The sequence below is a fragment of the Diospyros lotus genome, chromosome 15 (assembly GCF_014633365.1).
Source record: "Diospyros lotus cultivar Yz01 chromosome 15, ASM1463336v1, whole genome shotgun sequence".
Lineage (NCBI taxonomy): Eukaryota > Viridiplantae > Streptophyta > Magnoliopsida > Ericales > Ebenaceae > Diospyros > Diospyros lotus.
In genome coordinates, this window is record NC_068352.1 from 32112085 (window position 1) to 32136520 (window position 24436).

Here is a 24436-nt window from a genome sequence, read left to right on the forward strand (position 1 = left end):
AAGAATATTAAATTTTAAAGCTGGACTGACATGGCGGCTGTGGAGAAAATTAAAGGCGTTTACTTATTTCATGCAATTATTATTATTATTTTTTATTTTCTATGAGAAGTTGTGGTCTCAATTATTTCAGATTATTTATTGAGAAATGTCACTGCTTTAGGGGGAAAAAAGTGTCATTAAAATAATACCAATCATAATTATATCTTTTTTGAGAATTAAAGTAAAGTTTTTACCTTTCAATATTAATTAATCATGATGCACAAAAATACTTCAGGATAATTATTTTAGTATTTATAAAATATTTTTTATATTAAAATGTCAAGAAATATAAAAAATATATATATATTTATAGTTTGTTTCTATAATTTTAAAAATATTTTAAGATTATTTAATAATATTAAAAAATATTAAAAATATTTTCCATCCGAGATTAGCCAAGCTAACTCAAAATTTTTAAACCTAAATTTAACTAAAGTTGGAGACCATATTTTTTTTATAAAAATATCAATGAGACCATAGAAAAAGACAATGATAAAGTGAAGAAATTTTTATAAATTGTATTATATTTGATTTTTTTTAAATTTATTGTTTGTTTATTTGAATGCATTATAGAATTTATATCTATTTTTAGATTGAATAATTATTTTTTTATAAATTTTTATATTAAAAGTTATATATATTTACAAAAAAATCCCTATATTATTTTATTTAAGAATTTCCCGTGTTTTCATTTTCTATTTTTTTGAAAAATATCTTTTTCCTATTTTCATTTCGTATCATATTTATTTTTTATTTTTATTTCTGTATAACCTAGTTAATTAATTTGAAATCACATGATGTTACTTTAATTTCTTTTTTTAAATATATATATATTTGTTTTAACATTAAAAATTTTAAAGTTAGCAAAATATTAAATGTACGCAACAGTGATATCATCTCCTTATATTGATTTCATATAAGGTTAGCATAAATTTTAAAGTTAGCAAAATCTTAACTTGCTAATATCTATGTATCCATGATTTAGTTTTTAATGAATTTAAAAGTTTAGAAACAATTTATTTTCATCAATTATAATATATTGAGATTTATATATAGATACATGAAAGATTATCGAATGAGTCGTGACATCACATTAACAAAATGAAATAATTTGATATCACAGACACATAAAAGATTATCAATGAATCGTGTCTATAAGGATTAATCTACTCTTTCCAAGAGCCTGATCAAAGGGCACAAAATGATAGAAATATCCTCATTCAAATTATAAATTTGCTTCCCCTGCCCTGCATCCTCTCTTCTATCTTTCCCTTTCCATAGTTGCCTTCAACAAATGTTGATTGTCGTTGTGTCTCGTGAAGATGGTGAGGTGACTAAGCAATGCAGCGACGATCAGTATGACGTAGCAATAGTTGACATTTGTTGGAGATGGCTCTTCATAGAAGAGGGGAGAGAGAGAAGAAGAGAGGAGGCACAGACAGAAAAGGCAAAATTGCAGGGTGAGGGCATTTCTATAATTTTGGCATCATTCAAGAAGTTGTCCACAAGACTCGGGGGCTGTGTAGAAGGGTCACCAATCGTTGAATTGTCTCCCTCGTAGACATCGGTGAAAGACGGGGATATTATGGACAGTGACAAGATAGAATAGTAGGAGCCCTTGGCAAGTTGCTAACAGTTTGAATTTACAAGCCATGTTTTACTGTCTTTTTAGGGAGAATGAATGTATAGAGATCTCATTATCTCAAAAGTTGGGAAATTAATTTGGAGGACCCCACAGAGAAGCTTCACTTCGAACGACTTTATACGCCTCTTGGGTCTACTTGTGCAACTCTTATAATGATGTATATTATTTTTAAATTAAGGGAGCTTTTGTTAATATTTAGTTGAAAAAAATTAAAATATTGGATACATCCTAAATTTTTATTATTTTTAACATATTTGTTAAACTTATTTAATTATTTTTAAAAAAATCATTAATGACCTCTTATATTAATTTTTTAATATATACATATCTCTCATCCTTTTCAAGATAAGCATATCTTGGTCTCTACATATAAGAAAAAAATAATGTTTGTATCCTCTAATACATTTCAAAGAATTTAACAAACAGTTTGATAAAAATCTTGAAATGATTTCAAACTTTATCTTGATCATTCCATATTTTGGTTCGAAAATTATTTCAAACTTATCTTGATATTCCCTTATCTTGTTTATCTTAACAAACGTTATCTAAATATACATGTGGATAGTGTTACGTACTGGTGCACATTTCGTTGTGGTGTTTTGGTAACGCTTCTTATTAATAAACATTAATAAAAGATTTTTAAATTATTTTTATAATTTTAAAGACATTTTAAGGCTATTTTATAATATTAAAGAAATCTTATAAATCCACGTTAGAGATAGAATTGTTTTAAAGAAATCTACTGTTGCAACAACCATGTTAGAGACAGAAACAATTCTATCTTTATTGTCCCAATAACCAAGTTAGAGACAAAAACACTTGTGTTTACATTTGCTTAAATGAATGATATAATTTATATTTATATTTGACTGATTAGTTATTTTTTTTATAAATTTTATATTAAAAATTATACTTACAAAAAGACCATTATATTTTTTTCTTTACGGATTTCCTCTATATTTCTATTTCTTATTTTTTAAAAAATATCATTTTTTTCATTTCCATTTTATATCACATGCATTTGAAAAATAGCCAGAGCCAATAGGATATCAAGTCCAGGCCACAAAACTATATGACCTAGTCATTGCCTTTGTGATAGGGTGTTTGCCACAAAAAATTGTCACTCTCAAAGGGTATATGAAAAGCAGGATGCTTTTTGGCCGTAGAATTAAGTCTAATTTCTTGAGTCACATATTAAAGTTTGTGCAAATTACAAGTAGAATTATTCACCAACCAGTTTAATGAGAATGATTGTGACTAATAACAACCTCTTAAAGTATTGATCTTAATTTTATGAAATTTGAAAATACTATTCTTAATTAATAATTCAGGTTGTACTCAAACTAAGACGAGTCGAGCTTTGTTGAGCTCAGATTTAACTCATAAGTCAATTTATAGGCTCAGCCTCGCTTGTCGAAAGGCTGATAAGCTAAGTTTGAGCTGGCGAGATTGAGTTAGGCCTTGTCAAAATCTATTATTTTATATAAACATAATTTTTTATTTTACTTTATTATATATATATATTATATTATATTAAATAATTAAATCGATATATATAATAATTTTAAATATATTTAAATTAATTATATTATTATAATAATTTGAAATTTGATGACTTTATGTTAAATAATATATTTATAAAGTTATAAATAAATGTATTAATCTATTAATAAACGAGATTATTCACAAACTATTTAGGAACTTTTAATTGAGCATGTTAATGAATCTTTAATCAAGTCTATTAATATTCACAAGCTTCTAATCAAATATGTTTATGAGTTTTAATGAGTCAAGTTTTATTAAACTCAATCTTGACTCGTTTATAAATCGAGTTTTAAAGTTAAACTCAATATCAACTCATTTACTTTAACGAACGAAGTCAAACGAGTTTTTATCGATCCAAATATTGAATTGCTCGCGAACAGCTTGACTCATTTATGACCATATTAAGAACCACCAAATGTAGGGTTTGATTGAAAAATATGAATTAATTGATAAACAAAGTACATAGTTGATCTTATATGCATATTGAGGATCTAAATACCAAAGCAAAGCATATTCCACAAATGAGTCATTTTGAAATGAAAATTAATATCTCACCAAAGTTGGACGCCTTTATATTATTTAAGTTTTAATATGACTATAGAAATTTAATTAATTATAAAAAAGCATTCATTATTTTGGAATGAACTTTGAACAAGCTTGTTTATGTACGAGCCAAGCACCCTAAAATTTAAAATCAAATCATTTACTAAAGAACCTCAAAAATTAAGCTCAAACTTATTTATTAACAAAATAAATGAACTTGAGGGCAACCCAATGAACTTATTTATTAAGTTCTAATCAAACTATATCATTCTCGAGGGCAACCCAAGGGAAAGCGCTTATCTATGATGGGTGCATCATGAGTGGAGAAACTTTCTCTTAAACTTCAATTGATGGCTAAAAACTTAAATTCGTATGAGAGTTTTTCTTATAGTCTTAATCTCCCCTACAAGAAAAATCGATTTTAATGATGGAAAAATTAATCACTAAAAATAAAAAATCCATCACTAAAAATACTACAAGAAAAATTGATTTTAGTGACAAAAAAATCCGTCACTAAAAACAGAAAATCCGTCACTAAAAATACTACAAGGAAAATTGATTTTAGTGATGAAAAAATTCATCAATAAATTTTTAGTGACGAGTTTATTGATGGGGTAAAAATTCATCACAAAAAAGGGTGTCACTAAATTTCAATATTGAGGTTGGACAATTTCGCCACAGATCTGCGACAAGCAAGTTGTCTCGTCGCAAATGGTTTTAAATAATAAAAAATTAATAAATAAAATATTAAATTTAATGTTAATATTGTAAATAAATAATATTATTTATTAAAATATTTTTTTGAAATTAAAATATATTTTTAATTTAAAATTTAAAAATTAATATTTTGTTTTAAAATTATAAAAAATAATAAATAAAATATTAAAATTAATTTTAAAATTAAAATTAAAAATTTTAAAATAACCAAAAACTTTTTTTAAAAATTTTAAATAAAATATTAAAAAATAACATTAAAATAGCAGTTGCAAAGAATGAGTGATTGAAACTAAACAACACACAATGACTAAAGAGTCGCGATAATGGCATTGGAGGCAATAAGAACACCGGTGGGAGACAACAGCCGTAGAGAATGGGAGAGCCAAGGGGGAAGAGAGAAATGGCGTGAAAACCAAGAGAATGGGGGAGATTTTAAACACAATTTTGTGACAAGACTGCCAGTCTCATCGTCGTTTTACAATGGGACTGACAGTCCCATAGCAATTTTGTGATAGTATTGTCCGTCTCGTCGCTAAATAGTGACAGGTCTTTCGTCACAATTTAGCGACAGGAATCCATAACTCATCGCTGATTAATGACAGAAATTTCATTACTGAAATTATGTGACGGACTATCTGTCACTAAATTTTATGATAGGCAAGTCACCGCTAAAACAAATTAGTGACGAATTTTTGTCACAAATTAATGAGGGATGGGCCCTCATCACAAAATTCATTACTAAATTATAATTTTCTTGTAATGCCCTACGCAACAACTACAACATTGTTGAGCAGTTGTCTTGGCGACCACAATTCTAACACAACCAAGAGATATAAACCCTATCGTAAGACCTCAACTCCGAATTTGATAAACAATTTCACATCAAAAAGTCTTAAATGTGCACAAAGCTGTTAGTCTGGAATTTTGTGACCTTGACTTTTGTGATTTAAATTAATATTATAAACACATGTATGGTTCATTATTTGTATTTTAATCCTTTTATTTGTTAAGTTAAAAATGTGTTTACATTATAAAATGCGTTTAAAAATAAACTATATAAAAATCTAAAATACTAAAAGTGAACTACATAGAGCATGCTTTTGTGAAAGCGACACAAATCATATAGAAGTCTAAGTGAAATTTAGCCAAGTTTGTTTATGGAAAAATATTTTAAAAGAGACAAAAATTCCATATAAAATGACTCATTTTTACTAGTTATTTGGGAATTAGTATGATCTATTTTACAAAATAATAGCAATGCCTTTGAAGAAAGAAAACTTAATTTTTTCTAAGTAACCAAATTTAATTACTTCCAAATGCCTTTCGAACATAAAAAGGTTAAAAAGAACAGGTGCCAAATGGGCCCTTAAATAATCATAAGAAGAAGAAAACAACATGTTTCCAACATTCCCAATTGGAGGCCCAGAAGACAGGGGTTTACATCATTAAATGGGCTTGGAAGGCCCATTTTGATTATGGGCCTTAACATCCTGAGCCTGCTTGCTAAAAATTCACAGCCAGGAAGAAGCAACTTAAATCCCAGAAATTTATGCAAGCCCATGGTAAATAGATTTTAGCAGCAAGATGGAATAAGAGTGGCTTTCATGAACAATGTTGTTGACACAACTCAAAAGAGAAAAAGATAAGGTTCCTTAAATTCCATGAGACTCAAATTCCCATTCTAAAATTAGGTGGAACACAACGTCCTCAAGATGACCATAACATATAAAGACTGACATTTACCATACAAACACATTGTCAAAGAAAATCACAGGAAAGAGATTGATCAGTGCCCTTTACGCTGCAAATTCTTTTTTTGCAAAGGATTCGCCAAAGAAAAGGTAACAAATAAGCTAATCAAGGAAAAAATACATGGTCATATTGCATGAAAGAAGATTAAAATGAAAACCTACCAAGATGATATGCAGCATCTGTCGTTTCTAATCTCTCTTCTCCCAATACTCAGAATCCTTATTGATTGGGTAGAGATCGCTAACAGATGTAGAAGACTCAGTCCACAGCCCATCAACTGACATACTTTTGACTAGGCTATCTGTCATCTTTGTTTCTTGGCTGTCTTGCCAATCATCCATCCTTCCACTCAGCTTCATTTGAAAATTAACTGAGTCAATTTTACCTGAAACCAGTTCCTTAACAACTTTTCTGCCTTCAAGCATGCTCACAACTGAAGACATAGTAGGCCTAACTGATGGAGAAATATTAGTGCATAGAATAGCTACATTAATCATCACCATCGCCTCGTCTTTGTTGATGTCAGGTCCCAACTTTGGATCCACTACCTCCATCTCCTTGCCTTCAGCCTTCAGTTCAAGTGCCTAAGCGAGAAACATAAAGCTATTTTAGAACTCAGTCATATGCAATATCAGAAGTTGCAAAGGAAAATAAGAGCCCCTAAGATTTGTTTCTTCAACATAGATTGGAAATACAACAAGTGCTTTACTACAAATAAGAAAATTGTCGTGGTAATCTATAAATTCACAGGCCAATTTGGTCAACAAGTTTTCATTTTATTTTAGTAACGCATTTTCTCCCTTTGGCAATGATCATTGTGTTCTTCTTTAACTTCACAATGGTATCAGTTTGCTTCTCATACAACCATGCAATTATATAGCATATTGATTTGGTCTCGACATTAAGCTAAGCTCAGTGGGTGAAAGGAAATACTAGAGTATCAACTAATGCAAGAAAGAAAGATATTCGACTTACCCTATCAAGAAGATTAAAACAGGGATCCTTTGGCTTGAAACTAGTATTACTTCTCCCACTAACTATTTCCAACGTAACAATTCCAAAGCTATATACGTCTACTTTATCAGTCAAGTAACCGTGCAACGCATATTCTGGTGCCATATATCCACTGCACAATTACATCATCATTCTACATGATTAGTATGTGATCATACATATGCTATCATAGGGAAAAATATCATAGAACAGTGTTTTCCCATGCTTACATTGTCATGATAAGCAGTTATATATGAACAATGGAAAAAAAAACTTTTTTACAACTAGAACATATATGAAAATGATTTTAAGAGGCAATAATTATTTTGTCAACTGTGACTTAAAGCATAGGACGTACTAAGTTCCCGCAATTCGGGTGCTTATATGGGTATTATCCTCTTCATCAAGCTTTGCTAAACCAAAATCGGATATCTTAGGGTTAAGATTCTTGTCAAGGAGCACATTGGTGGTCTTGATGTCTCTGTGAACAATCTTAAGTCTTGATTCTTCATGTAGAAAGGCCAAACCTCGAGCTATACCAATGCATATCCTATACCTTGTTTGCCAATCCAATTTCAACTGGAGTTCCTCTAGGCCTTCAAATACAAAATGAACAAGAATGTGGAATTAACAGTTAAATGGCACATGCTGAAACATGTACATACATGTTCTAATATTAAAAAAAGAAAAAATTATGACTTGAAGTTTACCATACAAAGCCCGAGCAAGACTATTATTTTCCATGTACTCGTATACTAGGAACAATTGATTGCCAGCAATGCAACATCCATACAACTTCACAAGATGAGGGTGTTCTAAAGCAGAAACCATCCCTATTTCATTAACAAATTCACGGTTCCCTTGCTTTGATTTGGAAGATAGCTGCTTTACAGCAATTATAGTGCCATCAGATAAAAGCCCCTGGAATTTCATGATACAAACATCGAAATTTTTAAATCAGTAGAATTTTTATTGACAGATGCGATTATCAAAGTTCAAATGTGAATAGATCTGGAATCTGTCATCCATTTTAAGGATACCTTATAAACAGGTCCAAAACCACCTTCTCCAATCTTATTAGCAACATCAAAGTTGTTTGTGGCAGCTATAATTTGCCTCAAGGTGAATGAACCAGTTTGCAAGTCTAGACCTTTCAGCTCTGTGAAAGATAACAAGGGAGATAAGAAGCAGTTTTAGATATAATAACCAACATAATCCTAATAAATATTTGATTCCCACAAAGTATATTACTGAAATTCCAGTAAAATAGTAAATCAAGCTATTTTTACAAAATGAAGTGTTAAAGAATTTCATGTTTAAATAATATTTTGCAAAAAAAAAAAAAACTCATATAGTTGAAGTTGATAAGAGAGAAAATTTTAAAATTGCAGGGCCAAAAGAATCTAGCAAACATGCATGTACATCCACAAGCTTAGAAAGCATAAAAATGGCGACGAAGAGTTGCCATTTATTTATAATTGTAAGTTTTAAAGTACTGTCATCCATTGTTTCTTTGCGTCCGAGGCAGCCTCTCCACCAAAGGATACCTAGAAGCAAGATAATAGCCAAAGCTACAGCAGCCACGATGGCAACCACAGCACCAGCGGACATACCATCTGATGGCGGGGTAAAATCTGCATGAGAAAAAATAAATGAAAATGATAAGAGGATTATATTAAGCTCATCAACATGAATGGCTTGGAGTAGATGGCTTCATCAAAACTCTGAATGAGTTTAGCTTGTATTATGACTTTGGAACCGTTTAGATGTTCACACTCTAGAAACAACATAAGCATGAATATGTCTCATTATGTAATGCAAGATAATTTGCATCTGAGAATTTTTAACAGAGAATTAAATCGTTTCTCTTTGTTCCAACCATTTGGAAAATAAATAAATAAACAAAGACGAATACAGAAGAAGTGAAGAATGTCAGATAACTACCTATGAAAACAGTTATGCATATGCAGACCACATGAGATGATTCAATTTTCAAGGTCTCCATTCATCCCTAATGAAACAGGATTAAATCATCTGATTTAATTCCCCTAACTATAACAGAAGCATAGCTCAAAAAGGATCGATGAAAGAGACTGAGTTTTTTTTCACCTAACCATGAATAGAATAAACAAAATTCCAAAGACATACAACTAACCATTTTCCACAGAAATAGCTGAAATGAGAGGACCATATACACTTCTACGAGGGATACCAGTTGTCCCTCTTCCAGCCCAGTAAAAGCGGATTTGTAGTGTGCCATCAGTCACTACTACATTGTATGATTTTATGATTTTCCGACCAACCCCACCTGCTGCATCCGCAATGCTGAAATCTTTTTCTACTAAGTTTCCCTGGAAGAATTTCCTCAGAGTCATATGCTTTTACTTGGGTTAATTCTCTTCATTTTTGAAAGATATAAATTGCCACCCATACATGAAACTCAAAATGGTGAATTATATGGGAGCATATCTCCCAGTAAGTCAAACATAAACAGAACATCACTAGTATCTATTCTAAACAAAGAACTGAAAACATAAAATCAAACATAATAGGAAAATTTTCATACATCAGCTCTAGTTGGTGGTAGTATATATATTGCAAAAACCAACCTGAATGTAAATATCAAATAGACGTCTTCCAAGGCTGCCATAATTCTTGCCGTCAGTAAACATAATTTCTGCAAAGTGAAGGTTCACTTTGTACTTTTCGTTCAGCAGACAAAACCCATAATAGAACAGTGATGAGGCAGAAAGTCGTGCATTCGCGTATAACTGAAAACCTTTCATTGAGAGCCATGAACTATTTGTTGCAATAAAGGTATCAACCTCGCTATTGTCATCCAGAAAATAACCTGTGCTACTAAATGCCCAGTTACTTCCAGCACTTCGGAAGAAGTTTGAATTTCCAGCTGTTGCATCTTTATCGGCTGAATATTTGGTGCCACCATCAGTTACTTCTCCCCCACCACAGTTTATGTGGATGGAATAAATCTCTGATATAAAGCATAACCAGATTATTTATCATCAAATAGAACAAAAAAAGGAACAGAAGCGTGAGAAGGAGATGATAAAACAAGCACAAGACTAACAACCTTCCCCCTCGGTCCCAAAATCAAGTCCACATTTAGCTCCAGTAGCAATTCCAATCTGGGATATACTTTAAGTAAGACTATCAAGTGTTTGTATTCATTAGTATGACCTCTCCCCTAATGCAACCTTTGTGGTGCCTCATATTTTTAGCTTATACAGTTTTATAGAAAAGATGTAAGTTAACTTGATTGAAAAACAAAGGATTCTCTAAGCCAAGCATGTTTAATAATACTACACGAAAGCATTAAGCACTGACTTTTGAGTGGGACCATGCGCAGGTGATTGGAAACTCTATCATCCTTAGCAACCCTTATTTCAAGTTTTAAGCTAAAAGTTATGATAGTACGGTAGAGAAACCGACAACAATGTTGAAGTGCCAGTACCATTATATGTTTTTTTGGCTCTATAACACCCCCGCCCCCCAACACAAGCCATTAGGGGATCATGACAACCCAAAACTGACTTCATAGCTATGAAGCCTAGAAGAGAGAGAAGAACTTAGCGGCCAAGAGCAAAGACAGACATGATGACCTGGTCCACCAAGTAAGGGAAAGATGGCTCCGCAGCCCTAACCCAAGTCACTAACTTGAGAAGCACCAAGTTAAAGATATAACAGTAGCTGACCCTCGGATCTTTGAAAACTAACCTATTCCACTCCAGCCACATCGTCCATAATGCTAAATATAAAAGAGACTTCCATACCTTCCTTTGCCCTTTACCCCAAGCAAAGCAATTCCATTGATCAAATAGACTCCCAACCGATCTCAGACAAATCCACTCATAGCCCCACCATCTAGATATCTACAGCCACAAGCACAAGACAGCCTCACAATGGACAAAGAGGTGGTTTACAAACTCCCCGATAGAGCCACGAAAGACACAAAGCAGAATGTCCCCCTGCAGAAATCATTTTCTACCTAGATTGTCCTTTGTGTTAATTTTTCCCTATATGATAAAAAAAAATGTTATTTTGGGTCATTCTTACCTCATAACACAGCCACCAAGCAAGGGTTATGCAAACGTATTGCATACAAGTATATATGTCCTATATAATTTTAGGATCTGTTATCTCCCTGTATTCATGTCATGCCCTATGCATTTACAATGCTAATTTCTGTGATATTGCTTTTCACATAGTTCATGATAATTAAGTTACGTACCCTTAGTTGTCACAGTGATATAGCAAATCAAAACAGAACAAAAGCGAACTTACTTTGTTTGCAAAGTCCCAGGCAAGATGAAATTGAACTGACAAAACAATTTGAGATCATGAAATAGTCAAAATCATATCATTATACTAATTTGAAAAGGAAACAAACCAAAGAAATTTCGAATGGATCATTAGAAGAACACATATATCAAGTTTAATATTCTTCATCAAAGGTTCAAAACTCACGTGCTACCATTCAAAGAGCTTCCAAATAAGTTCCTGTACAAAAATAAAAGAGCATGGCTGCAATGAGATCTTAAAGAAATTATAACAATTCCAAGTTATATGTAATCTTACACGTTTTTTTGCTGACAATCTTGGGAGGAGTTCGCATCAAAGTTGTTAAATGAAAGATCACTGCAACATAATTCACAATATAATTCATTAACTCTAGAAACAAAGGAAAACTATTATTTTAGGCACAGTGGTTAATCCATAACTAATAGATTTGTTGTTACCTTTGTGATCACAATTGATATATCTACCACTCTATGTAAGGAAAGGCTATATGTAGAAAGCCATCTTTATTTGGTAAGTTCGGATTTGTTCTAGGTAATTATCCAAAAGAGACAGCTTAGTGCATAATTTGTTTGTCCTTGCAGGATCTAGGGGATTAGACGTGCAGCTTTACACCCCCACAAATAGAGAAAACCTACAGTACCCACTCTCCGGGAACAATACTAATAGAGAAACAACTGAGGAAAATTTTGTTTTCTATCAAACCCAATTTAATTAAAGTCAGCTAGATTTTTCTCCCTTCTTACTCAAGTAGAGGTTGCCAATATTGTGGCATAGTTAAATCAACTCCCAACAACCACTAGTGGCTACTTTTAATCATATTAATTATCATGTTTATCCTCATAATAATTAAAGGTGAAAAATTGCACGACAGGATTGAACGTAATCATAATATAAGCCATCACTTACATATATGATTTGTTGCACACAACCAAGTTATTGCATCATTTATAAAATAATAGATCATCACACATTACTTGGCCAAAATAAAACTAAATCCAAGTTGTTCTACACGCATGTATCCATTCCCTTTTACTCTAGCCTTCCCTTGCTCTTCAGTGAACTTGCTACATCTATGCATGCATTCATTTTGTAGTAAGAAAATACATTATATGGCATGAACAGCATTTTCACAACTTGAAATGCAACAACTTACCTAGAGATTATAATTTCAAAATGCTTTTCTCATGAAATACCAAACTAGCTCATGGCCCTTACCTATGTAAGGAAAGGCTATATCTACCACTCTATGTAAGGAAAGGCTATATCTAGAAAGCCATCTTTATTTGGTTAGTTTGGATTTGTTCTAGGAAATTATCCAAAAGAGACAGCTTAGTGCATAATTTGTTCTAGGTAAGTTTGGATTTGTTCTATCAAACCCAATTTAATTAAAGTCAGCTAGATTTTTCTCCCTTCTTACTAAAGTAGAGGTTGCCAATATTGTGGCTTAGTTAAATCAAACCCAAGTTGTTCTACATGCATGTGGCCATTCCCTTTTACTCTAGCCTTCCCTTGCTCTTCGATGAACTTGTTACATCTATGCATACATGCATTTTGTAGTAAGAAAATACATTCTGGGTTGAGTTATACATTTATGAACATCTTGCATGCAACTATGGCATGAATAGCATTTTCACAACTTGAAATGCAACAACTTAACTAGAGATTATAATTTCAAAATGCTTTCCTCATGAAATACCAAACTAGCTCATAGCCCTTACCTTGGGTAGCTTGAGACTGCTCACTACTTTGTCGTCTCAATTTGTTCAAAATACATGCCATCAAAAAAATTCATGCCAATTAATGCAGGAAAACATGCTCATACCCCTTACCTTGTGTAGCTTGAGACTGCTTACTACTTTGTCTTCTTAAGCATTATTGCGTTGCTATACTTCCATGATTTAAACACCATTAGGATCATAATTTAGATGTCTTAACCCAAGTAACTATACTTCAACCATCTGTATTCTTTTCCCAACTCGTCTTTGATGAATCATAAACTTATACTGTTTTTTTAGAATTCAATATACTTTCGGAATCTTAAGTTTTTCACTTGGGTTAACCATTTCTCAAATTGAACACATTTATGGACTTGTCATGAAATTTAAAACATTACTGATGTGTCAATTTTTTAATCGAACCTCAATTGGGCTCGAATTGCATTTTATTATTACTCTCTCTCTCTCTCCCTCCCTCTATGTGTATACATATTTGTGTATGTTCATGCCCATATATATATATATACACACACACACCTTTGTACTAATTCATCTGTACTCCAAAATTCCAATATGGATAATCACTTCAATCCTTGAAGTTAAATTTTTCATTCGGTATGCTGTTCAGTTTAACATTATCTATCTAAAGAATACACATATGCAGGCATTTGTCCCAAATCTATAGAATTACGTACCAACAGACTCATTTCAAAATGAGGATTCCAAATCCATTGTCTGTTTCTCGAAATTCAATAATTTCATGCATTTAATTTTCAATTTTCAGTTACAACCCATGCACATAATGTCGACATATCATATAGGATATAGAATTGAATTTTTCCCAATTACACATTTTGCTTACAAGTTCCCGCAAATTATAGTTCAGCCCTCTTTCTATTTTCCAATTAATTCACAAGAACCTCTGGTTTCTAGAACCAAATCTGATCACTGCACGCGGAGCCTTTGATTGACTGAGCCCTCATGTTTAGTCAGCTAAGCATGTCCAAAGAGATACGACAAAATTCCTCATATTCATTAAATACGTAATTCCTAAACTCATTTCTTCCAAAAATTTCATAAGATAACCTGAAATATGAAATTTTCTTCTATTAAATTTGAACTCATGACACCAGGTTGTAATGGAGACACCCAACCAACCTCTGGTCATTTGGATATTGCTTCAGGTAATAATTATGCAAGAAAAACTTTTTCCACAGATGTCTAATGTATCAACTAACACTTTATTGGCACTAATTGATAACGAAGATTCAGCAATAATATTATCATCCACTGTGTTCTTTTCTCATGGCCACACAAGGGTAAGCACAATCTGTATATAAAATTCAATTTAAGAAGATTTTTTATGGCTGTTGAAATTATTTTGGCACACATTGCAATAAGAATATTAAGTTTCTTGACAGGAGTTGGTGGTCCAATCCAATTCCACAGACTTGCATGATAATTAAAGATTTATGAGAAAATGAGGATGGAAAGTACTTCATATGCATAAAGAAAGCAACGGGGCACGGTATATGCGTTTAAGAGTTGAATGGTAAATAACCCAGACAGTAGCAGACTGTGTGCAAGATAACTTACATATTTTCTCCATCATTCAGCACCCAATCAGGCACAGGTTCGCTTAGCAAGTTCCCAGTTAAGTAGCTAAGAAAACAAATATCATAAAAAAATTTCTGGTTATCTGTCACTCGTGGTACAATAGCATTAATATTGTGGTGACAAACTCATCCAAAAATCTCACACAAATATTATGCTAACATCAATTCAAATATTTGAGTACGGCCCACTTGATATATGCACCCCATACTGTTGGTTCAAATGATACAACCAAAACTTAGAAAACATTGGTGTCCATACATGTAATGTGTACCGGTTGCTAGATGAACAAAGCTGCTTGGAATTTTTCCACTTAACTTGTTAAAGCTGAGGTCTCTGCAAAAGAAATCATAAGCAAGTTTCAAAATGACATTTTTCTTATCAACTGCTGTATTTAGCAAAAAGAAACATTTAGAACCAGATAATTAGCATTATAAGTTCTAGTGTTCAGAACATAAGTAACATTTTTGCAGCATATTAAGCAAACACAAGAATCTGTGATGGGTTCAAACTCTTCCAACTAGGAAGTTTCAACACTCATCCTCAAATGTTCACATGATTCATGGCATCATTATTAGGAAAAAGTCCTCACAAAGAGAAGTTAACAAATTATATGCCAAGAGTAAGGTAAAAGGGACATAAATACTAACAAACTCTTCAAATTTTCCATCCACCCAAGATATTCAGGTAAGGGTCCAATAAGATTACAACTTCTCAAAATCCTGCAGCCAAAAAAAAAACAAACTGCATAAAGTAGCAGAAGATAATGATACTCTTTAGCGAAGCTATATGACATAAACAATCAACTTACAGATACTTCAAGTTTGTCATATTATTAAGGGGTGGAAACGGTGCTTGGGTTCCATTTAAGTCACTGATTCTCCTGCATATCTTTTCCCATCTTAGAACGACATTAATCATCCACAATCACTAAATGGGCAAAAGTCATGGGAGTAGAAGATTTTACTGACAAGTCAGTTATTTTGGTCAAAAGAGCAATGCCAGAAGGAATTGGACCATCCAAACCACTAGCCTGAATCACTCTGCATGCCACAGTTTTAAATGAGAAAATAGCTTACAAAAAATTATAGAAATAAGCAATGGCTGAGCATAGGAGAGATTAAAGAGGTCAAGCTCTAACAATCTGTCAAGATTTGTCCAGTTCTGGATGAAATTGGGTATTTTTCCGGTAAAGTAGTTGTCAGCCAGCCATCTGCATCATATCAACTAATTTTTGGATAGCTCAATAGAAAGGGAATAGTAGATAACTAGTGAAAGAAAAATGAACTTACAAGTCCTTCAAGTTGGTCAGCTTCGCAAGTTCTTTGGGCAGCTCCCCAGTGAAATTATTTGAAGTCAAGCATCTTCAACAACAAAATGGCATCAACCAGTAAATTGATTGTCTTTCGATTAAAGAGCATTTACTCTAAACCGTTAAGTAGACAGAGGGAGATACATATTACAATATCTTTTCTGCATTATTTGTTTTTCATTGTGAAACATCTCATATGAACACCCCCTCACACTAATGAAACTTTAACCCAATTTACAAAGAATGCCAAGGGACTAGGAAACTGCAACTGATTGTACTTACAGTTTCTCTAAGCGAGAAAGATTCCCAATCTCCGGAGGAATGGCTCCTGACAGCTGATTGAACTCCACACCTCTACAAACCTCAAAATAAAAATCTTGGAACAAAAGGATACATTTTTTTTTTATCAAATTCATACAGAATAAAGAAATGCGTATTGAGGTATTACAGATTGACAAGTGTGCTGATGTTTCCAAGTTCCTTTGGAATTGAACCAGTTAGCCGGTTTCCAGAGAGGGAGCTACAAATGCAACGAGTCCAATGACCCAACTATCATCAGAAACATAGAGCAAAAAAGGCCTCAGCACCATTACAACATAAAGGAATGGCAATTGATAAGCATACATACAAGTTTACTAGATTCATGGTGCCCCATTCTGGAGGGATGGTACCGGAAAGATAGTTGCGGGTTAGATCACTGCCCAATATTATAACAAATTCATAATAGAGAATAAGAACACAGCGAAATGGGTAATTAAGAGAATAGAAAAAATAGTTGTTTACTTACATTTCTTGGAGGTAAGGGAGCTTCACTAGTTCTGGTGGGAGAGTCCCTGGAAGACTCTGCGCTTTTAAGACTCTGCATTTTGGCACAAAGAAGAATTTTCACCATGTTTAAATGAGCAAAGCAACAGTAACCCAGAGAGAAATTGGTGGTTTGAAAATTGATTCAGAAAGAACACACATTTTGGAATGAAAAGATTCCCAAATTTTCTTCCTAATTTCTCGAATTTTCTTCCCACTTTGTAACTTGTAACCAACGAGCTGATACTCTCATTGCACTTATATGTTATTTGAGGAATCGACAGTACATCAATGTGCATAAATCCACAAAAATAAAATAAAAAAATCTAACATAAATATAGTTGATATTATGATTATGATATGGAGTATTCCAAACTATGTAATTCTATTTACAAAAGCATATATAATTTGCATGTAAGTTCAATGGTGTAAGTGGCTGAATGATATTTGTGTAGAGAGCTAATTAAGTTGTTGATTCCAAGCTTGGGTGTAGTAAAAATATTCCAAAAATGAGTTGCAAAATGGCAAAAAGAAAATAGAGAATCAAGAGAAAAGAAAAGTAGAGTCTTCCGTGCGGTCGCCTCCCGCCAGCCCATGCGCTGCATGCGCACCAGCCTTTTGCGCCCCACGCGGCTTAGTCTGCCACGGACTCTTCCGCGGTCCCCTCTCCTGAAGCCTCCGCGCCTGCCGCGCGGCCTAGTTTGCCAATCTACTTTTGACTTTTTTTTTTAATAATTATTCAATTTTTTCGTTATATCGATTATTTTTTTAAATTTATATTTTTAATTTAATTTAATTTATATATTTTGATATATAAAAAATAAAATAAAATGAATAAATTTAACATATTTTTTATATCAAAATATAAATATTAAATTGAATCAAAAATATAAATACAAGAATATAATCGAAATAATAAAAAATTTAAATTATTTAAAAAAATTAAAATATAAAAGTTAAATTGACTGAAAATAAAAATAAAAATATATAGTTAAAATAATAAAAAATTAAATAATTATATAAAAAATATAAAATATAAATTTTATCCCTTTTACATAACATATAAACATGTCTCCTTTAAGAGACGTGAAATTTTCTTCTTCTTACCCTTTATTTTCTCTTTTTTATATAAACAATTTAATTAAAAATTTTGTTAAGCAAATGAAGTTTTCGGTTTGGAGAATCGAGAAATATTTATGTTCCAATTTCAATTTTTTTTGAAAAAAATTTCATGGTGGTTCAAATTTAAGATCGAGCCTCAAGTTAGAGACTCAAAGGGATTAATATGACGCAACCTAAACAAATATCAAGACAAGCTTAGGCCTAAGTCTAAGCCTATATTTGTCTCCCCTAGCTCATTTAAAAGATTAAATTTGATCATTTACGTAATTTCATTTTAATTCATCTAATCCCTTCAATCTACTTATATAAAAATATATATCTTAAGATAAGTATAATATTTATTATATATTTATTACACCATTCTTGAATATAAAGTCAATTCAAAGGTCGAATAATCCATTAAAGTATTAGATCCTAGCCTCCCTTTTTGTATAAAGAGCCAATTCAACTGAGTTTGACTCCACGATCACTTGGACAATTTCAATAAAAAAAGAAAAAAACTTCACGTTTATGTCACAAATCGACTTAGGGATCGAGCCTAATAACCTCATCATGAATGATTACTTTGCCCCATCCATTCCACCAGTAATTCACCCCCACACGTCTCCTCGCCCGATGCATTCGTCAGCAAAAATATTAGCATCCAAAACATGAACATATAATTCCCATTTTTTCCAAGAGGAGAGAGAAGATTTTCCCGAGAAAATAAGAAACATACATGCTAGTGACATGGCAAACGGTGGTGTTGTTGAAGGAGCAAGTACAGTTGACTGCATTCTCAGACCCTTTAACTGGATTTTGGGTGACCCAGCCCTTCTCTTTACTGCATGGATCCACACTGAAATCCCAATCCTTCTTCCCCAAAGTCTTGCCAATTTGCTTCAGAACTTCCACTGTAAACACCACAATTAAACTCAAACAAGTAAACTCACTTCAACTGCAATCAAAATCCACAAACGAAAGACCCCAATTTATGAAGAAATCATAGTCGTTTCCTCCAAAATCAGGGCTTAATCCACACCCAAGAGGTATAAATATGTATGTGTGTTGTGTGTGTGTATACCTTCACTGACAGTGACGTTGGCTTGAGATGTGAAAGCTGGCAAGCAAATGGACATCGCACAAATGAGTAAAGCAAGAACTCTTGGCAAGATCATATTGTTCATCATCTTCACAGCATCAACTGGATATTAATGTATGTATATATATATATATATATACTCTCAAGGAGAGCTAGAGCTATCTGATGAACTGATAAAGACCATGAAATGCTGAAACTATATATGTGAGCTGTCTCGTTGCATTGACATTTCAGGGGGCGAGAGCCGCTGCCAGAAGTCCTGTCTATAGGTGACACATTGATTGAGTTTGAGTTAAGAGGTTTGTCAGATTTTATTTGAGATTTTTTAGGATTTTTTTTTGACACCCCAGTGGACCCCCCACAAAAGGAATGCAAGGTCTCCTGCAGGCTGAATATTTTCAAAACGCAAATAAAATAATTTAATTTTATTAAAAATTTTGTAAAAAATAAGTTTTATTCTCAACCGTTTAAATTCTGATCAATTTATTGAGGATGTTTATCATAAATCTCTAAATTCCCTTATAAATAAATAAATTCATATCTAAAAATATATGTTTTTAATATTAATTTAAGAATTTTATAAATTTTTTAGTATTCTCAAAAATTTAATTTAAATAATTGAGAATTTGCATAAGAAATGCCCTGAATCCTTTGATTTTTTTTCTTGTATAGTTTAGACAGTTAACAAATAAATTTTTTGATAAATAAATTATATTATTATATACAAGTAATTAAATATCTCATAAAACTTTAGAAATAAAGTGATTTTTTTAAAAAAATATTCTTTATTTACTTGAAAAACAACATTTGAACTGACAGTCAAATGCATTATTTCCACTTGGACAATGCTACACGAACGAACACAACGACAAACGAGTTGACAAACCCAGATTCTCGTGAAATTTTGACACCAAAATATCGCAAGAACTTGAATCCAAATTATTTGAAAAAGCGCCCAAAATTGGGCACTTGTACTTTGCCCCTATCTCTCTCCCTCTTTCTCTAATTTCAAAGTGTCTCTCTTTTTTTCCTCTCCATTGTATCTCTAACTATCTCTCTCACTTTCTCTCTCCACTGCATCTCTTTCACCTCCAATGGATCTCCTCCACCTACAAACCCTTCGGTGCTCATTTTTGCCGTCATCGGACTTCCACTAGCAACAGCGTTGGGCGTCGACGTGCCTCTCTCTCTCTCTCTTCTTTACCCACCCAGCTTGCGTTGCTAGTGAGCTTGAAGACGAAGGAGCCACCGACGAGCTTGAAGACGAAGGAAATCGGTCGCCAGCGAGCTCAAAGAAGAAGGAGCCGCCTACGTTGCCGGTGAGCTCGCCTAAGTCGGTGGTCGATGGTCGATGCGCGATGCCCATTGTCGTCGTCAAATCGTCACAAGGTTGCTGATTTGAGAAGTTTGATTTCTTCGTGCGATGTTTGAGAACTCCTCATCAGGAAACTTTTGTTTCAGAGAGAGATTGTGCAAGATTTTAAGAAGTTTAATCTCTCTGTTTTTTTGATTATTGTTGTTTTAGGCCTAACATATGTAACTTATAATAGGATAATTTAATTTGTCATTCTACAAAGTGTTCTTTTATTGTTGCAACTACAATATACTAGAGCCTTGACTCCAATTTTCATATTTTATGGATTGAAATATAAGTGCAAGCAACCTGCAGAAAGACCATGGACCATTGATAGTATGTGAATCGTGGATGATTGTGGGTGCTGAGTGGCCTTGTCTTTTAATGAGAACTTGGATTGGTGGATGATATGCCTTGATACAGTCTTGTTTTTTTTATGCTAATCTCTGATGCGTCCAAACCCATTGTGCTGAAATTCTCTGTTGGATGTTCTTCCTTACTTGTTAGGTTGGATTGTTTTCTGTTAATTTTAAACATCCTTTAAAAATTTGGACAGCCAACAAGAATCACATAAAGAGAATATAAAATAAAAAGAAGTTGCACCCACGTATGATCACCAACAAAATACTGATTATGGAATCTTCCATTCCTGGCTCCAAGCTACTCTTAAACCATACAAAACCCACTTCACAATCATACAACCACTTCACAAGCTACTCTTAACAACCAATCAATGTACTCTACAAGTTTATACATCTCATCTAAACATATAACCATACACAATGTAGACACTGATATAACAACACTATAAGTTCAAATATTATAATTAAATTTATACAGAAGAAGAATAAGAAAAAGAAAGGTTTGAAGCCATGGAAGGGAAATCTTTAGCCAGTCACGCACGTGCGAGAGACCCAAGGGATGCTGGACCGCCAAAAGTGGAGGAGACGCAGTCGCCGATCACGCACTCGGGTGGAGTTGGAGCCAGATCTAAGGGATCCACTGTTGTGATGAGAAGAGAAAGTGGATGGGCGTGAGGGCTGGGCGAGGTGTACGTTGGGTGGGGTCGATGGTAGAGATGTTGAACATCTTGTTGAGCTTGCCGGACCTCTTGATGTCGCTACCCGTGTACAAAACGGTGCAATGGGCCTTGAGATGCTCGGGTTGATCCAAGATGTAAAGGCCGCTGTTGAGCTGGTGCGATGGGAAGCCGGAGAAGATGCAGTCGAACGCGGGAGAGAGAGAGAGAGAGAGAGAGAGAGAGAGAGAGAGAATGGGTGAGGAAGAAGCAACTGTTGGGCTGGTAGAGAGAGAGAGAAGGTGAAGAAGAAACAGAGGTTGGGCAGGTAGAGAGAGAGAGAAGGTGAAGAAGAAATAGGAGTTGGGCGGGATTTTAATTTTTTAGTTGATTGAGGGTAGATTTGTAATTAAAGCAAAGGATAAATTTGTCATTTAATTTGAGTTTGTCAATTTGTTTGTCGTTGTGTTCGTCCGTGTAGCATTATCCTTTCCACTTGGCAGTTGAAGAGTTTGTTTGCACAGTCTTTCATGGCGGCTGCGCAGAAAATTAAAGACGTTTACTTATTTCATGTAATTATTATTATTATTATTATTATTATTTGCGATGAGAAGTTGTGGTTTCAATTTCGAGAAGTCTAAAATCTTAAAATAATTTTTTAATTTAAAAAGGTGTAATATTATTACGATCTTGAATAGATTATAAATAAAATAATTTTAACATCTTAAAATTTCTCTAGAATTCTACAAAAAAAAAAATAAATATTATCAATAAAGATCATAATTCTAATAAATTTCATAAATTTAAGATAAATATTACCTATAAAAATTTTAATTTTAGTGGATCTCAAAATTTTAAGATAAATATTATCTAGAAAAATATTAATTTTAGAGTATTTGAGAAATTTCTATGCTCTTTATATAAATAGATGAAATCTTATTTCAAAATAAATATATCTTTAATACTAGTTTTAATACCAATTTCAAGTATTCAATGTATATCACAATGTTTACATAGAGACTTCCATAAACTCTTTAATCATTTTCTCTTTTACTGGCTGGAAGCAACTTAACAATAACGTTCTCTATTAATAAATTTATTATTATATTTAAACTATAATAAATAAATATCTAATTGTCTGAAAGTAAGAAAATTCTATTTCTATAGAAATCGGAAAACATAAGGACCGCAGTCGATAGACAATGAAAGCTTGATGTAAACATTGAAAGCAGTATTATTTTTTATTTGCTATGTGAAGTTGTGGTTTCAATTTCAGATCATTTATTGAGAAATGTCACTCCTTTAGGAAAAAAATATCATTAAAATAATACCAAACATAATTATGTCTTTTTTGAGAATTAAAGTAAAGTTTTTACCTCGTAATATTAATTAACTATGATATATGAAAATGTTTTGGGAGAATCGTTTTGACATTTTTGAAATATTTTTTTATATCAAAACGTCAAAAAATACAAAAAAAAATCAATATTTCTAGATCATTTTAATAATTAAAAATATTTTAAGACTATTTAGTAATGTTAAAAAAGTATCAAAAATTATTTCCCCTAGAGATTAGTTAGGTTAACTTAAAATTTTTAAAGCTAAATTGAATCAGAGTTGGAAACCATATTCTTTGATGAATATGCCAATGAGACTATAGAAAAAAAAAAAAAAAAGTGATAAAGTGAAATAAGTTTTATAAATTGTATTATGTTTAATTATTTTTTTTAAATTTATTTTTTATTTTTAATTAGTGAGTCATGAAGAAGTTGTGTTTATATTTATTTGAATTCATGTCTATTTTTAGATTAAATAACTATTTTTTATATTAAAAGTTATGTTTACAAAAAGGTACCAATATTTTGTTATTTGCTCGTTTCCCCACATTTTTTATTTTTTAAAAAACAAAAAAAAATATTTAATATATTTAATATTAAATATATTTAAGATGCTTGTTAAGGTATATTTAATATGTTTATTTTTAACATTTTAATATTTCTATTAACTCATAATAAATGTATTATATTTTAAAATATTTTATTAAATAATAAAATTATTTAAATATTAAAAATTAAATACAGTCTTTAAATTTTCAATGCCTCATTTAATTATCAAAGTATTTGCATGGAGACTTTCATGAGTCATCTAATCATTCTCTTTTTTAAAGACTCCAAAACGCTTGACGGTGATATTTTTTATTAATAAATTTATTATTATATTCAAACAACAATAATATAAATATCTAATTATTTGAAAGATAACAAATTTTCTTTTTATTCCTCAAAAATTGAAAGTCTGATGCAAACATGCATTTAATTGCGAGGCACAGCGAGAGCCAGCTAATTGGGTCCCTCAAGACTTCGTACTCTTTAGCAGCCATGCATTTAATCAAAAACTACTCCAAGTTGTCAGCCATGCAATTGTGGGCATTATATATGTGTGCTATGGAAGGTGTCGGCAGGGCCGGCTCAAACATATGGGGCCCTAGATAATAATTAGCTTTGTGGTCCTTTAAAAAATAATAAAATTTATTTTTTTTATTTTTTGAGATACAAAGTCATTAATTAAATTTTTATATTCTAATTTAGAAAATAAATCTTTTTCAATTAATAATATAGCCAAATTACTTAATCTTTCTTGTGACATAGTTGAACGTAAATAATATTTTATTAATTTTAATTTTGAAAAACTTCTTTCTGTTGAAATTACAGTAATAGGAATGATTAATAATATTTTATAAGCTATCCATGTATTTAGAAAATAATTTATCTTTTTTATAAAATTTAGTATCACAAGTGATGTTTTAATTTCTATAGTTATAATTTCTTTTAAAATTTTTAATTTTGAAAATAAATCTAAACC

General features: G+C 32.1%; 1 protein-coding gene across 15 annotated transcripts in view; it reads right to left on the minus strand.

Annotated features, from left to right (window-relative positions):
• LOC127791804 (probable leucine-rich repeat receptor-like serine/threonine-protein kinase At3g14840) overlaps window positions 1-24436 on the minus strand; it is a 70170-nt gene that overhangs the window by 20814 nt on the left and 24920 nt on the right. For 2 of the 15 annotated variants that reach the window (XM_052321885.1, XM_052321881.1), the window contains exons 3-24: window positions 16983-17054; window positions 16824-16892; window positions 16644-16715; window positions 16478-16549; window positions 16176-16247; window positions 16025-16096; window positions 15855-15926; window positions 15695-15766; window positions 15534-15605; window positions 15145-15219; window positions 14866-14931; window positions 11831-11890; window positions 11720-11752; window positions 11537-11571; window positions 9844-10226; window positions 9390-9585; window positions 8731-8868; window positions 8275-8393; window positions 7945-8155; window positions 7593-7830; window positions 7217-7367; window positions 6790-6825 (exon numbers count right to left, since the gene is read on the minus strand). In XM_052321885.1, the coding sequence (XP_052177845.1) occupies window positions 6790-6825; window positions 7217-7367; window positions 7593-7830; window positions 7945-8155; window positions 8275-8393; window positions 8731-8868; window positions 9390-9585; window positions 9844-10226; window positions 11537-11571; window positions 11720-11752; window positions 11831-11890; window positions 14866-14931; window positions 15145-15219; window positions 15534-15605; window positions 15695-15766; window positions 15855-15926; window positions 16025-16096; window positions 16176-16247; window positions 16478-16549; window positions 16644-16715; window positions 16824-16892; window positions 16983-17054 (2386 nt within the window). Of the gene's footprint in view, window positions 1-5872; window positions 6826-7216; window positions 7368-7592; window positions 7831-7944; window positions 8156-8274; window positions 8394-8730; window positions 8869-9389; window positions 9586-9843; window positions 10227-11536; window positions 11572-11719; window positions 11753-11830; window positions 11891-14865; window positions 14932-15144; window positions 15220-15533; window positions 15606-15694; window positions 15767-15854; window positions 15927-16024; window positions 16097-16175; window positions 16248-16477; window positions 16558-16643; window positions 16716-16823; window positions 16893-16982; window positions 17055-18839; window positions 19015-19184; window positions 19471-24436 lie in introns of those variants that run through there. The other 13 variants (XM_052321888.1, XM_052321886.1, XM_052321887.1 and 10 more) reach the window with 13 other exon arrangements.